General features: G+C 36.2%; 1 protein-coding gene across 3 annotated transcripts in view; it reads right to left on the reverse strand.

Moving 5' to 3' along the window:
• Positions 1-16,106, reverse strand: part of SMCHD1 (structural maintenance of chromosomes flexible hinge domain containing 1) — an 88,096-nt gene that overhangs the window by 34,876 nt on the left and 37,114 nt on the right. For all 3 annotated transcript variants that reach the window (XR_015743170.1, XM_087931142.1, XM_026699346.2), the window contains exons 21-31: positions 13,287-13,383; positions 12,709-12,781; positions 11,149-11,288; positions 10,785-10,919; positions 6,442-6,669; positions 4,767-4,915; positions 3,921-4,009; positions 3,376-3,491; positions 1,634-1,801; positions 1,261-1,386; positions 847-926 (exon numbers count right to left, since the gene is read on the reverse strand). Coding sequence is in view for 2 of the 3 variants with exons in the window: in XM_087931142.1 (XP_087787268.1) it covers positions 847-926; positions 1,261-1,386; positions 1,634-1,801; positions 3,376-3,491; positions 3,921-4,009; positions 4,767-4,915; positions 6,442-6,669; positions 10,785-10,919; positions 11,149-11,288; positions 12,709-12,781; positions 13,287-13,383 (1,401 nt within the window). In the remaining variant the exon portion in view is untranslated. The remainder of the gene's footprint in view (positions 1-846; positions 927-1,260; positions 1,387-1,633; positions 1,802-3,375; positions 3,492-3,920; positions 4,010-4,766; positions 4,916-6,441; positions 6,670-10,784; positions 10,920-11,148; positions 11,289-12,708; positions 12,782-13,286; positions 13,384-16,106) is intronic.

Consider the following 16,106-nt stretch of genomic DNA (forward strand, 5'->3'; position numbering starts at 1 on the left):
GTGCTTCCAGGTGCAACTCCACAGTTATATCTACCTGTCCCATTGGATCTGGAAGAGAGGCATGTTACGGCTCCTGTCTACTTTCATCTGATAGGAAGAGAACGTTTTCTACCTTGGTATCTACCTTTGAAATGTCATTCCCCAGAATTTAGGTTATCCCCCCTACTCTATTGGCTTTTTTGAAAGCACTAAAGGTATGGCTGTGCTACCATACTTGAGAGTCCGGTGGTAATGGTGAACCTCTTTAATAGTTATACTGAATTAGATGTATTGATATTTAACTACTGATTTTTGTACTGAACTGAATTTGCAATAGTGATTTTAATATAATTGTCTATTTTTATTGTCCTTGCTATTGATGTAATTATTGTGAGCTGTATCATATTTATATATATGTATACACACCCACCCCATATATCATATACCATATCATTTAATTATTATTTCAACTTTTTCATTATAGGATATGATAGCTGATACATTAAATTAACATGACACAAATTTAAATATATACAAACCCCACCTTTATGGTTTTTCAATGACTAACATTCAATTTGTTCATCTGGACTTTACATCTGGCATTTTGCAACATTTGCTTTTTAAACAAAATTTGTAATGTTTGCAGTCATGTGATTTTTGTTTCTTTGAATCTTGATTTTCTTGTGGGTTTAATTGTTGGTATTATTCCTGCTTATCCTTATTTCCCATTTATAGCACCCACCAGATCCAGAATTAGAGAGAACAATTTTTAAGATAAATACGTAAGTTTCTATGCCATCATAGCAGGATTATTAAATATATATTTTAAGTATATTCTGAATAATAGGAAGAATTTTAATCACTTACTTAGGAGCATGAATAGTAAGAACTCCAAAGTTCGCTCGACCAGTTACATTTGTTTGATACAGCATATTTGAAGGAACAATCTGGAAAAAAAATTCTTCTTATGACAAAATACTGATAAAGCTTACTAAATAACCTTTTTTTTCCTATATATTCTTGACTTCCCAGTAAAATACAATATTCTGGAGATGATTTATTATGAACATGTTCCAATGTTTTTTGCTCTAATTGTATTTTTGTATCAGTTTGTATATTTGATAGGCTTAATTGATTTAATCAATGAAGTTTTATCTATCAAGTGAAATAATTCCGCAGAAAGAAACAAGATGCCATAGGAAATAAACTTTAGTACAATATATGGGCAATCAATCTCTATGGTATAAGGAAGTTGTAATGGGAAGAGCAAGTTCTACTTACCTTTATTTCATTATCTTTTACAAGTTTGATTTTGACATTAGGTTCATTGGATGGATTATTCCACTGATCACAGAGCTGGATTATAAGAGCCTTTGGTAATTCTTTGCCATTAATTACAGATATAGCCTTTAAAAAAGATTATTATTTGGAATTATGTAGAATATATAGCATGCATATGCTATTTCATTAATTATTTATGAATATAAATTCAAATTACATTTTTTGTTTCAGTGCTCACTTTTATACCAGATAATAAATATGTCAAGCTTTCAAGCATACTTAATAAACCATGCAACTTTCAAATTTTACAGATTCGCAAAATTGTTAGCATAGCATCATTTGGTTAGTATTCTATCATATGCCATTGACTTACTTTGCCTGGTTCTATCCAATCCAGAAGACCCAATTTAGCAGGATGGCCAGCAATCAAATTTAACTTCAGGTAATGGGACAAATCACGCCAAGCAACGTGCAGTTCTTTAACTTCTGGTGGGCCTGGTTCAAACTTAATTCCTTTGATAGAAATAGTTTGTGTAATTTCCTATAAAAATATGTAATAAGAGTTGAAGAAAACTTGTTAGAATTTTATGGGGAAAATTAGTTAATTGTAAAAGCATAACAAGAAAATACCATATTATTCAGAGTATAAGACACTCCAAAATATAAGACGCACTTAGCTTTTGGTGAGGAAAACAAGAAAAAAAACTGCCACTGCCCCTTCCTCCCAGCAATTTGCCTCCTTGCAGCAAATAGCCTGGTCAGCATCAGCGCAGCCTAATTGAACACAAGCAGCTGATTGTTGGTGGAATTATCTCCAGACAACCAGCTGTTTCAGGCTGTAGGGATTGACATTGCCTTTTGCCGCCTCTGTGTACCCCATTTTCGGCCTCTGCATCCCACTTTTGGCCTCCGTGTGCCCCATTTTCTGCCCATGCCAATCCCCATGGCCCAGAACAGGCAGAAAATGAGGTGTGCGAAGACCAAAAATGGGATGCGGAGGCCGAAAATGGAGCGTGCGGAGGTGGCAATTGGCAATGGTGATCCCTGCAGCCTGAAACAGCTCATTGGTGGGAGGCAATTCCAATCGACAATCAGCTACTTGTGCTGAATCAGGCTGTGCTGAAGCTGACCAGGCTGTTTGCTGCAAGGAGGCAAATTGCTGGGAGGCAGAGGAAGGGTGGGAGCTGGTGGGTGGGCGGGGCTTGGGCAACCTTTGCTGTATAAGGTGCACAGACATTTCTGCCTGTTTTTTTTTTGGGGGGGGGGAGTGCATCTTAAACACCGAAAAATATGGTACATATTGCATATCTGATACAAAGTAACTGAAATCTAAAGCTAAATTTGGTCCAAGAATTTATGTGAGTTGACAAAAGTTATAATATATTTCACAGAAATTTGGATCAAATATATCATTTTACATATAGTGATGTTTAGGAGTTGGGAACCCTTTTAAATATTAAGTATTTCTACAGCAATATAACCTAAAACTTGACTGGTTTTTCACAAAATTCTAAAAGTAGATAAAGAGAACCCAATTAACACATTTGTTTATGAATAATAAAATAGTTTTCCTAGGATTGAAAAGGTATTCTAGCCATCTCTTAATATTCATGTAACTGTAAAGGACTTATGACCACAAATAGGACTAAAACCTCTGTCATTTAGAGATGTAGTCATTAAGTGAATTATCACATGATCAATTGAATTGTCACACCAATTTTATGACCTTTATAGTTAGTGTCTTTACGTGAATCATAGTTGTTATGTGAATCCGTTTTTCCACCCATTGACTTTGCTTCTTGGAAGCTAGATGGGAAAGTTACAAATGGTGACCACATGTTCCTCAGATACTGTAATTGTCATAAATGCATGCCGACTGCCAATTGCCTGAATCATGATCACATACATGATTGCAGGGATGCTGTGAGTTTAAGGAGCAGCTGCAAAATACTTTTTTTCAGTACTGTCATAACTTAGAATGACTTCTAAATGAATGACTAGAGGTCAAGAATTTCTTGTAAGCTTCTTCAGAGATAGAGGTGTAAATTCCTCTCCCTATTTTTTTAAAGCAAAAAATATTTTAATAGATATAATGTGGGATATTAAAAAAAATACCTTCCAAAAAGTTTTCAATTCTGATTTATCCAGACCATTTCCAGAAATCTTCAAGGCATTCATACAAGATGACAGGGATTGAATCTGATTTCCATGCTGATCAGTAATCATTATCTCTTTATATATATATATATATAAAGTACAAGTTATAAAAATATTGTAGAATTACAATACAGATTAAAATATTACCATATTTATAATATGTTATTGTAAACTACATTCTACATAAAGCTTAAAAGTTCTCCTTGATGTTAAATACAACAGTAGTTTGATTTCATGCTTATTCAAGATCTGAAATGGGCTTAACTACGCAAACATAATATTTTATCTCAAGTCTAAATGTAATAGAAGCCTAGAATCTTAGTCAACATGCCATTAATGCAAATTTAACAGTAGATTTACTTTGCATAATATGGACAGATTGGAACTCAAATATCTTCAGAACTGACTGAGTAAATAAAAGCAACACGATTGCAGCTGGTGAATATATTGCCATGGTACTATCAAGGTGTCAGTTAAAAATGTTAAGAGTTACACATATATACCAATTTCATCTTGCAGCTTTTCACCCATTTTTATTATATTTGGTCCTTTAATTTTGCATTTGATATGTTTTGGCTCATCAGCAAGTGGTCTAGTGAAATAAACAACAAGAGATTAATATACATTTTAAGGAAATAGAGGTAAATTTCATATTGTTCATACTTTGTATAGCTAATCTTTACTGAGATTCGGGCAGGGACATTTGCAGAAATGGGAGTGGAGGAGGGGAGAAAATGACAGAACATGTGTTGTGATGTAATGCAAATTCTACCCCTTGTATACTTTGCATATGACACTGCTACAAATACAAAAGGGCAGACCATCCATTTTGTTGTCATGATACATGTTTTGTTATTTTGGCATCATTTGGCATCATTAAGGCAACATGCAGGTTTTGATCTTCTTCATTCCCAATAACTACAAACCCTACGATGGAGTAATTAGAAAGCACCTCTTTTCCCGCTCCTGAAGTGATCTTGTGGCTTGAAGCCCAAAAATAGTTGTGCTTCTACTTTCTACTTATCAGACACAATCTTCTAGGCTTCACTAAGTGTCCCCCTGAACATTGATCTTTTCCAGAGAAAACTGTAGAAAGACAATCACACAATTGTGAAGGCAGTTGGCAACTGGTTGTAAATGTGAGCAGGCTGCCAACCACCCTAAATGTGGTGATTTGATTATAGTTGGGCAGGTGTAACATTTATATATGTTAATATACAGTATGTCTTCTTAACATTCATACTGTATGTCTGTATAAACAAAAGTTGGCAGTAACAGTATTTTGCCCAGCAGGAAAAGCTACAGTATAAGCTTCATTACTGAAACATGATTGAAGAAAATGTACAAACCTGACCACAAATGAACTTGCCAAAGACACGCCTTCATCACTGAATGTAAGCAGACAACAGCATTCATCTTTTACAGATGTTGGAACTTTCACATTAGGTAGTGATCCTTGGATCAGTTCTTTGCTATTAAGCTTTGGAGTCCAGCTTACCTAAGATAAAAAGAATACTTTGGATACTAGAAAATAACATTTTTCCTGGTTTTGATGATTTTTTTTTGGGAAATCCATGAACACCTGGATGTCCTAAATGGAAATACTGTTAATGGATTGAACTGAAAGTGTTTCAATTTAATATAAGCAAACCTGAATATCCAAAATTATGTACATGCAATAAAAGTGTAACATAAATATATTCCCAATATAATGCTGTCACGGTAGACTATGACAACTGTTTGAAATAATTAACAAAAAATATTTTTCAAGAAAGGTGAATCACTTCAAAGTCCATGTAAATTTCAATCCCACCAGAATCATGGATCCTGGATTTTGAACACATTTTGTAAGTTAGCCCATTTGAGAAAACTTCATCCAAAAGTTGTTGACCTGTGATGCATTGCGTCTCCCAGTTAAATGCTTGTGGGTGGTATCCAGATCAGAAAGGTAACAATGCTTCAAATCTGGAGTTGATATCCTCTTGGTACCTTCAGATTGTGCCTTAAAGCTGCGGAAGCTTTTGGAGGCTTACAAAGATACCATAGAGCCATGGTGGCACACAGAGTCCTCTCTGTGGGCATGTGAGGCCGTTGCCCCAGCTCAGCTCTGTCACGCATGTGTGTGTGCGACTCCCACTGGCCAACTGATTTTTGGGTTTCTGCCACGCATGTGCAAGGGACAGGGGGCATGCACGGGGTGGGGGGGGCATGCGCGAGATTGCACATGCATGTGTGGGTCTGGGGTGCATGCGCAGGGGTTAAACGTGCATGCATGGGGGTGGAGTGCATGCGTGCAGGGTGCATGCGCAGGGACGGAGTGCACATATGGGAATTACACGTGCATGCATGGGGGTCATGCACGCATGTGTGGGGGGGTACATACATGCACGCGGGCACACGTGTTGCATTTTGGGGGTGCATGTGTGCACGCTTTGGTGCCGAAAAGGTTAGCCATCACTGCCAGAGACTCATGCTAATATGCATCTAAGGTCAAAAGGTGAAGAAAAAAATGCAGCCATATAAGGAGATGGGGGAAGGGGGAACAGGCATCAGTTTTTCCCTCATTGTCCCATAAAGTAACATTGAACTCCTGCTAAATTTTTGTTTCTGCTAAACTACAGTAAATTGAAAAAAGGTTTGGCATTAACTTATTGAAAAGTATAGTTCCTTTTTGGACTTTAAACACAACTCTCCTTTTAAGCATATCCTAATAGTCAGCATTCAATATTCTTTAAGGACTAGCTCTTCACATTCCACAGTAACATTTAAGATTGAGCATTTAAAAAAAATTGAACAGAAGTAGGCAGCTTTCTAAGTTCTATATGTGTGACAAAAAAGAGAACAAGCTGAACTGCTATTTTTTTTCTTTTCCTTGAAGGTTTACAAATATTAATTCATTATAAATGGGCAGCCTAAGTATTAGTCTATTTTGCTTAGAAAATTTAGAGCTGTAATTAAATAAATTAATAAGAACATTTCCAGGCACATTTCCATTATTATATTCACAACATCATCTATACTTACTTTAATTTTTTCAGCTAGAGCTGGAATTATTTTGATTTCTCTTTCTCCTTCATCATACATTTGAAATGTAAGATTTTTTAGCGTTTCACCTGCAACACCATTAATTACTTCTTTGTCTTTAATCTGAACAATGTTTTCTCCTTCACTGCAATAAATCTTAAGTCCTGCAGGACGCCCACTAGGAAGCAGTATGATAGTCTTGTGTACTGGTGGCACATTTTTAAAACTCTAGCAATAAAAACAAAACAAAAAATCACAAGGAAATTTGAATTTTCAAAGGTGTATAACAATATTTTACCTAATAAACCTAATTAATAATAGTATACTATGAATATTTGCAATGTATTTTTAACATAAAATATAATATCTATATATCAAAATACAACTAAGAAACACTACATTTGTTTTTTAAATATGTTGTTCCTACCATAATAGTTCTGATGTCAGTTACAATTGTGATGGTTATATGCTTTTCTTTCAAAAGAAGAAAACATAAATTTGATTTTTTTAAAAAGATTACATTTTTATATCAGTGGTGGGATTCAAATATTGTTGCCACAGGTTCGGTGGGTGTCACTTGGTGAATGCATGCACACACTTTGCGTGCACGTGTGCAGCAAATGCACACTTTGAGCAGGTGCAGAGGTGTTCTAACTTGCCTCCTGCAAGCTTGGATGGTCCCAGTCACTTCAGCCGCCGCCGTGCGGCACTATTCTGTGCCGCGCAAAGCAGCTGCACTTCCAATTCAGTGGATAAAGGTGAGTATGGGAGCCCGGGCAGGCAGGTGGGCCCAACAGCAGAGCAAACCGTTTCAGTCTCTGCTGCTCATTGCTCTTACTGGCTCTCCAGGACTGGGTAAAACGGGTTGAATACCACCACTGTTTTATCTGATTTTTTAATTGAAATTTAAAATTACAAAGATAAAAACTAATACGAACTAAGGAAAATAATATAGAAAGTATAAAATCACTTAACTTCTTTCATCCAAACAAGTATAAACATTTTTAATAGTTTAATACCATCTCTGATATTTCAACCAAAACTCTCTTCATTCCATAAATCATCTTTTATTCTATTGGCAAATAATAAAAATCTTTTAATCCTAATCACGAAAAGTCCATGGCTAATATATAAAAACAAATCTTTAAAACTTCATCATTCAAACATAATCAAGAAAAATCCATTAATTACGAGAAACAACAAATTGAAAATATTAATATTTAATTCCTTCAATTGCTATTCCACAAATTAATTTCTTATTATTTCTCTTCATCTCTACTCAATTATTCATATCATAGCTTATTATTTCCTCTAAAAATACAACAAAATCTTCTTATATTTTTTCCATTAAAAACTATTTTAATGGCTCAACGTTAAGTCCTAGTCAGGAAAAACCATTTAAAAGCTTTAAGAAAAGAAGTGGATTATATACTGTAATATACACATAAACCTTGATCAAATAGGCTCACTTTGTAGATCTTAGTTTTAGTCTTAAAGATCTGGATTCCTTTTAGGTAATGTCCAAATTGGTTCTTCTCTCTTTTGCTTTTCTCAAAGTTCCCTCATAATAAACACTTCTCTTTTGTAAAAACTTGAGTATCCAAGTTGTTCTTCTGGTTTATTATTTGTGTATGTCTTTTAATTATTGAAACTTCAGCCAGTTTCATTTGTTGCTCTTATATAACATCTTATATAATATTCCTACATCAATTCATTTTAAATTCATATCCAAAACAGTCTGATTTTCGGTTATATCCTATGTCTTGTTTTAAGACCATTTTTATTGATTCATAGAGAGTCTAAAACAGGGGTGTCAAACTGGCACTCCAGATGCATTGCGCACAGGCCACATCCATCCCAGCTCCGCGAATGGGAGAAATGTCACAAAACGTCATGTGACAGCAAAATGATATGTTTGACACCCATGGTCTAAAGCAGGGGTCATCAACCTTTTCGAACTCGGGGACCACCAAACTCATAATTTTAAATCTATCTATATATAAAACACACACACACACACACAAATGCTTATTTAATTATAACAAAATCAATAAATGCTTAATCATAACCATGGGTAGAGCGAAGGAAAAGGAGGGCCTCTCTCATCCTTTGGGGGGGCGGGAAAGAGGGAGGATTTAAGAAACCACATGGTGCCTGGAGGCTGGGAAGATCTGGAAGGGGAGGAACTGGCTCCCCCTCAAACAGAAGAAAAGCAGAGCCATCTCATATCTTCCCCAAGTCAAAGGAAACCTCTCCCTCCTTTGCCAGGTGTGGCTGCCTGGAGTTAGTTGGGGGAGGGAAGGAGGGCCGGGCTGGAATCACCGATGGGCTCCTAATAACCAGGCAACACCACCCCTTTAGCCGCAACACAAGAAGAGGACTCCCCGAGGCTAAGCTCCAGGTTTCTCCTTTCGCTTCCAAGCAGAGAAGGATCCCTCCCTGTGTGGAGGCTGAAGGGGGGGTCAAGTCCAGAAAAGCTGGAGCTCTCGCCTGCACAAGCAGGATGATTATTACGAGCCCACCTTCCTCAGCGCTTTTTTGGTCTGGGCATTTGGTCTCCCTCCCCCATCCCATGCCAAAAGAAAGCCAGCCAGGCTTCTCCTTCCTTCCTACTCCTTCCCTCCCCCGGGGGAATGCATGCTGGAAATGTGTGTTGGCTTTTCCAACATGCTTTTCTCCAGCATTCACTTGCAATTCTTCACGTTCCTCCAGGCCTGGATTGCTGAACGGGGAGAACAGCTCTGATGTCTCTGCTGCCCCACCAGGAAAAGAAAGCAAGCAGAAACAGCTCTCGCTGGGGCAAAAGAGCAGAAGGTCGGAAGGCACTGGCCACAGAAAGCAGCGCTTTTCAAAGGCAGCTGCTTTCTCCTCTTGCCTGTGCCTTCCCCGACCTCAGCTCTTTCGCCCCAGCGAGAGCTATTTCTGCTCGCTTTTCCTGTGCTTTCCACAGGCAGCGATGGCTTGGACCATGGGGGAGTGGGCAGCAGCAAAGCAGAGTACCAAGAGGGACGAGGAAACTGATGCCTCCCCTGCTGCCCGATTCCAAACCTCTGAACTGGATGGTGAGCGCAGACTTGCCCACTCTGCCCCCTCCACCACCACAAGCCAGTGCTTTTCCTGCCCCAGGCCATCCCTACAGCCTGCAGCCATCGAGGAAGAGCCCAGGCCAGGAGAGGCAAACTGGAAGGTGCGGAGTGCCGTGCAATTGCAAATAGCATGGCGCTCCTGTTCCTTCTGGCCATCTCCATTGCCGCTTCAGCCCACCTATGCCGCCAGCTCCCTCTTGCTGCAACAGCACCATTACCTCGTCCTGCCCGGCAAGGACTGCGCTGCTTTTTGCAGGTTTGCGCTTGGCTAATGGGTGAGAGCCAGTGGTGGGCAGGCTTTGGGTGGTGTTTTGGGGGGCATTTCTCTGCGGCCCACCAAAATTTTCTCACGGCCGACCAGTTGGCTACCATTGGTCTAAAGAGTATGGTTTTTTTGCCAAGTATCCTTAAATTCTTTCAGGGTTAAAATATTTTTCTTCATTCTATATTAGTGGGAATTCTCCTTTAACTATAATCTTTATTTATTTCTGATTGCTTCCTTAACCAGTCTTCAAATTCTTTTCTTAGCATGTTTTTCTCTCATCCAGAACATTTTCCAGGAAAGGATTTCTTACACTAAAACTCAGATCCTCATATAGTTAAATAGGATTTTATACAAGCAATATTCTAACTTTTTCAAAGTCTTATTTCCATTCAATCTTGATCCAGTTAATTTCCTTCCAAAAATAACAGTCTAATTGCCTTTAGCTGCTTAATTCCAAATTTTTAAAAAGTTTTTCTTTAAGTTTCAAACTTATAGTTTACTGTGGGTTGGAGGAAGATCATCCAGTATAACAAAACGTATACTTTTGGAAGTTCTTAATGTCCAAAAAGTAATTTATAAGCCATTTCCAATAAAAGTGATTTAGTGCTAACAAACACAGCGTTCTTATAAAATGCTGTTACTCCCTACTTGTAAAAGCCATGACTGACATGCTTGTACAAAAATTAACCAAGTTCAAGATTCAAAGATATTTCTTTCAGTTGCTGCAGATGTTAACACAATTTTTTTTCTAATATGCCAGGGAATAGTCTAAGAAATTACATATATTTGTTCCCCATGATGTTCATGTCTGAAGTTCACCTATAATCTTAAAAGAAATTAAAAGTTATATCAACACCAAAGACTATTTTATGCTTTGTCAGCTTTGAAAAAAAACATTCTAGTTAGGCTAAAAGCATTGATAGTAGACAGAGAAAAAAATATGCAAGGGTTCTAGCATTCTGGAAGGAGGAGGGGGAATATCTTTAACTTACTGGTATTTCAATTTTTGCTTTAAGGTTTTGATCTTTCTTTATATTTTGAATGTGCAGAACTGGTCCAGTTAATGTATTTTTTTCAGGGCTGCTGAAATCTACAGAATATACAGGAAGGCCTGGAACTCCTAAAAACTAATATAATCAAGAATAATTTCGATTAAGGTTATGGCCCATTCAAGCTGGCATAACTGTCTTAGAACTAAATTTTAAGACAAGACTACAAACATGATGAAGTAACAATGGTTTATTCCTATAAAAAGGATGACGTTTTCAGTAACTACATATGCTATGGGTTCACAGAATATTTCCATAATGTTATTTTCAGCAATATAAGCAATTGTATTTGAGAGACACTGCCTACCTTGCACTGAACAAGCAGGTTTGGTTGAACTGTTATGTTACCTACTTCATCCAATACCTCAACATGAAAAGAGAAAGCTGTTCCATTCTCAATTGTCAAGACATCAGAATCTGGTTTCACACTTAGCTGCTGAGGAAGGCCTGTTGGAGGTCAGAAACTGACATTTAATTTATTGCTACAAGCATTAAAAGAATTACCTTTTTAGCATTAAGTAAAATGGGTGGCCAATTAATTTTATCAATAAAAAATAAAATGTCCAAAAACAAACTAAAAACTTTGAAAATGTCAATATTTTCAATTATATCCATGCCATAAACAATACAATACAATGTACAAGATATGGATATGTAAGCCAATGCAGCCAATCTTCTATTTTTTTCAATTAATGATTTTTATATAAGATAACCTAAAGTTAAAAAGAGATTTCACATTTTCATTTTTATATATTTTAGTAAAATTAATGTTTAAATTATATTTTGTGTTACTCTATTTTGCCAAAGTAAATTGGGGAGATGATTGTTTACCCTTGCCACGTACTTCAAAGCCATGAGAAAACACTATAGAAACTAAACTAAAAGATTAACACCCCACCCCCACCCCCGGAAAAAAAAAGATAGCAGCACTGGCAAAACACTTATGGTTTGGAGATGTTCATGTAGTCACCAGGAGTCAGCTTCACTAAAGATATATTTTTTAAAAAATATTTCTTACATTCAACAGTGAAAGAGAATGCTGAATGTTCATTATTATGTATTGGTTCACTTCAAATGGTCATATAAAATAACTGGAAAATTTCAGGGACCATTTGAAAATAAACAAAGCTTCCCTTGTAGTGAATGTTACCTGTTTCTTTTTTCTTTTTAATGCTTATATGGTGTTTAAGCATTTCAAAGTTCTATATGGTTCAACATTTTCCATTCCCTTCTCTCACAGTAATCCTGAACAAAGATAAGGCTTCTCATTGTCCAGGCAATGTCAAAGACATTTTTTTTTCAAAAGGTAAAAGGCCTAAGTTATTTGAAGGTCTAAGTCCAAAATAAGTATGTGTGGGTGTGGGCACGTGTGTATGTATATGTGATGGCTAATAAATGTTGACTTCTAGCTTCTGCCTGGATAAATCCCTTATGTGTATTTGACAAAATTTAGGGATTGTTTTTTTTAATCTGCTTCTTGAGATAAAAAAAGTGTGACTGGCTCCAAAATCACCTAGTTGGCTTTATGCCTATGGCAGGATTAGAACTCATCTGTTGGTTTCTGCCTGATACCTTAAGCACCGCACCAAACTGGCTCTCTTCTAAAACCCTTACACTATTTTTTCCTCTGAAATATGACAAATCAGAAATCTTCATTTTTCATATTCATCTCATTCTCCTGATATTCAGTACAGCTATTTGTACTATGTTCATGTTAATCAACCAGAAAAACAATACCACAAAAGTTGATCTGATCTATGCAGAAACTGGATTCCAATAGGTCTACAAAATGTACATCTCTTTGTAAATCATTACATTAGTGTCATTTTCAACATATGCTTAAATATATTCCAAATATTTTACTTACCTGGGAGAAATTTAATTTTCAAAACTTGGGATTCTTCCTTTAGACCAGGAACAATGATCTTTAGATTAAAGTTCTGTTGAAATAATAAGATATAAGAGTAATAAAACATTTGTGAATGTCAGGCCCTCAGGAAACATGAAATTCAGTATATTTAGCTGATTATGCAACCAATAATAATAGTACAACTGTGTTTGACTATTTAGTACTTATAGTGAATACTCTTAAAAAGCAATTACATAAAAGTACAAAAAATTGTCAAAGTATATGTTTGCATCTTTACTTGTAGTGAATATTATGGAATATCCCCAACTATTGATTTTTTAGTTCCTTCCCAAACTCTGCTTCAAATTATATTCAGATTATCCCATCATTTGAAAGGCACGCTGCTACTTCAGATTCATAATCTATCAAAATCAGTTGAACTAAACAAACAACTTTAATGTTTTTAAAGCAAACAGCTTTAAATGTTTTATTAATAGAATAACAGGTTTGTTGTGATAGCTGCAAATTCTATTTTAAAACTATCCATTAATTAGATAATAAAAATTTTCATTTTGTATTGAAAAAGATTAACTTGCCTTGCCTTGCCAATTATTTACACAGCCTTTAGCAATTATGCCTGTAATGACACAATTTCGTCTTCTTTTTATTTCTTCATACTGTAATCTTAGACCGCTACAAAATAAAATCAATAGAAGACATCAATACATTTTTAATGTTAGTTATCATTGATGAGATAAATGGTTGTTTCAGTAAGGATTTTTTCTTTCTAATTCATCTTAGAGACCAATCATACTGTACCAAATAGCATGTGTGAGAGATGCATGTCCTCACAATTTGTATTATCTTATAGTCAATGAAAGGTAAAAAAATTAGAAAGAAATCTCGTGGCCTTGTAGTTGCTGGAAGTTTTAACTCATCCATTCTTCTTTAAAGAAACAGCTCAATACCACAAAAATAAAAGCTTTATTTTAAAGGAAGATACTATAAAAAAATACTAAACATTGAACACTCAAAGTGTAAACATTTAGCAATGAATGATTGAGACGTAACTTGATAAAACAGGAAAGAAAAATCTCATATGACAATGTCTGAATGGACCACAAGATGGCAATGATACATTATAAATGGGATTTTACTTAATTATACTTATTCTTTATTTATTTGATTACAACACCGAACTCGCAAAAGTGATTCTGTGCGGCTTATTCTTATTAGAACAAGAATCTTTTGTAGATAAAAATATCAAATCTTCTAAACATGACTGATGTATGATTCAACACTGTCGAAAAGTATGATTACTGAGCTTAGTGCAAGGTACACTGGATTTAAGGATATCTAGAAAAATAGAATAGAATAGAATAGAATAGAATAGAATAGAATAGAGTAGAATAGAAGAGAATAGAATAGAATTCTTTATTGGCCAAGTGTGATTGGACATTTGTCTTGGTGCAAATGCTCCCAGTATACATAAAACAAAAGATACATTTGTCAACAGTCAAGAATCATAAGGTACAACACTTAATAATAGTCATAGGGCACAATAAGCAATCAAATCATACTAGGAAACAGTCAATATACATTGTAAGGATACAAGCAACAAAGTTACACTCATTCAGTCACAAGTGGGAGGGGATAGGTGATAAAGAGTGATGAGAAGATTAATAGTAATAGTAGTGTAGACTTTGTAAATAGTTGGACAATTTTGAGGGAATTATTTGTTTAGAAGAATGATGGCATTCAGAAAAAAATTCTTGTGTCTAGTTGTTCTGGTGTGCAATGCTCTATAGCGTCATTTTGAGGGAAGGAGTTGAAACAGTTTATGTCTGGGATGTGAAGGGTCTGTAAATATTTTCACAGCCCTCTTTTTGACTCGTGCAGTATACAGGTCCTCGATTGAAGGCAGGTTGGTAGTAATGGTTTTTTCTGCAGTCCTAATTATCCTCTGAAGTCTGTGTCTGTCCTGTTGGGTTGCAAAACCAAACCAGACAGTTATAGAGTTGCAGATGATAGACTCAATAATTCCTCTGTAGAAGGACTCCAGAAGGCGGAGCCTCCTCTCTGACAGACCGTAGATCGCATCTCGCTGTAGCTATGGTCCGTGCTCTTTCGTTGGAGAGCCCCGGTCATTACTATTAGGGGCTGAAGCTGCCTTGGAGGGGCGGTGGAGTAAGGGGAAGCTGCAAGCCAGGTTGAGTGGAGCCGCATTTCCCCTCCTGGGCTTGGTCTTTTTCCACCCAAAGACAACTGCAGCAGTGGTTTAAAATGGCCACTCCGAAAAGGAGGACTCAACTGGATTAAGATTTGTGCAGTAGGGAAGAAAGAGGTGGATAACATCTGAACTGGGACAATTGGGTGATACAACTACACAAAAGTACCCCGGGATTAAGGTAACATGGAATTTTTAAGAAAAGAAAAGTGAGTGGTGAACTTACAAAGGGACAGGAAAAAAAATTAGAAAGTATTTCTGACAGCTAAGCAGGGCTTCGAACCAAGAAAGGAAGAAGCTGGAACTAAAGATTTAACTAAATTGGACTAAAATATTTTGGCAATAAACAGGTATAAAATAAAGCTGGACTTAAGATTGTCAAAAAATAATAATAGTAAAGTTTACAAATTGGAGACTGGACTGTGTTGGAATATTGAGGTTCGAAAAACCCTAAATAAAAAAATAGGGGAAAAAGGTGAAGACTTTGTATAATGGAGAATGCCATCTTTTGACAAAAAGAGAAAGCATCCTGTTTCTGAATGAACTTGTGTGGATATAACATTAAAGAAATACTGAAACAAAGTAAGAATCTTAGAAAGTGAAAGCAGAACCAGAATAAAGAAAAAAGCAAGGAAAGACTGACTGTGGGATTTGATGTTTTTGGTATAGACCCTGGGCTGGAATAATTGAGAACTTTAGAAAATTGAAAAAAGAAAGAAGGAAAGTAAAAGTGGTTTTTTTTTGTGGACTTTAATGATCAAAAAAAAATATAAGAGTGTGTAATGATGATATCTCTTCGGGAATTAAAAATGGAACTTAAAAATATGAGAGAATTACTACAGGAAAGAGGCGAATCACTTTGTTCTGTGTTAGAAAAAATGGAAATGGCGATTGAAGAACAAGAAGAAAGAGCTTTGGAGGAGTCGACTCAAGGAAAAGACATTTTAAATAGACAATTAACACAAAGAACGCTACAAAGAAGCGGAGAAAGAAGGAAGGTTAAAAAGTTGAGATTTAAGAAGGCAATCAAAAGGGGGAATACCTGTGAAGTCAGGAAAGGCAGAAAGACCCAGCAGAAAAGGGGAAAGGAAGATATTAAGAAAGAGAGGGATATAAACTGGAATGAGAAAAGATATGGGAAAAAGAGGGGGAGGAGAAGCAGTAAGAAACAGGCGCATGCAATAAAGAC

Source organism: Pseudonaja textilis, chromosome 3 (assembly GCF_049901715.1).
Source record: "Pseudonaja textilis isolate UNSWEBS1 chromosome 3, rPseTex1.2, whole genome shotgun sequence".
Taxonomy (NCBI): Eukaryota; Metazoa; Chordata; class Lepidosauria; order Squamata; family Elapidae; genus Pseudonaja; species Pseudonaja textilis.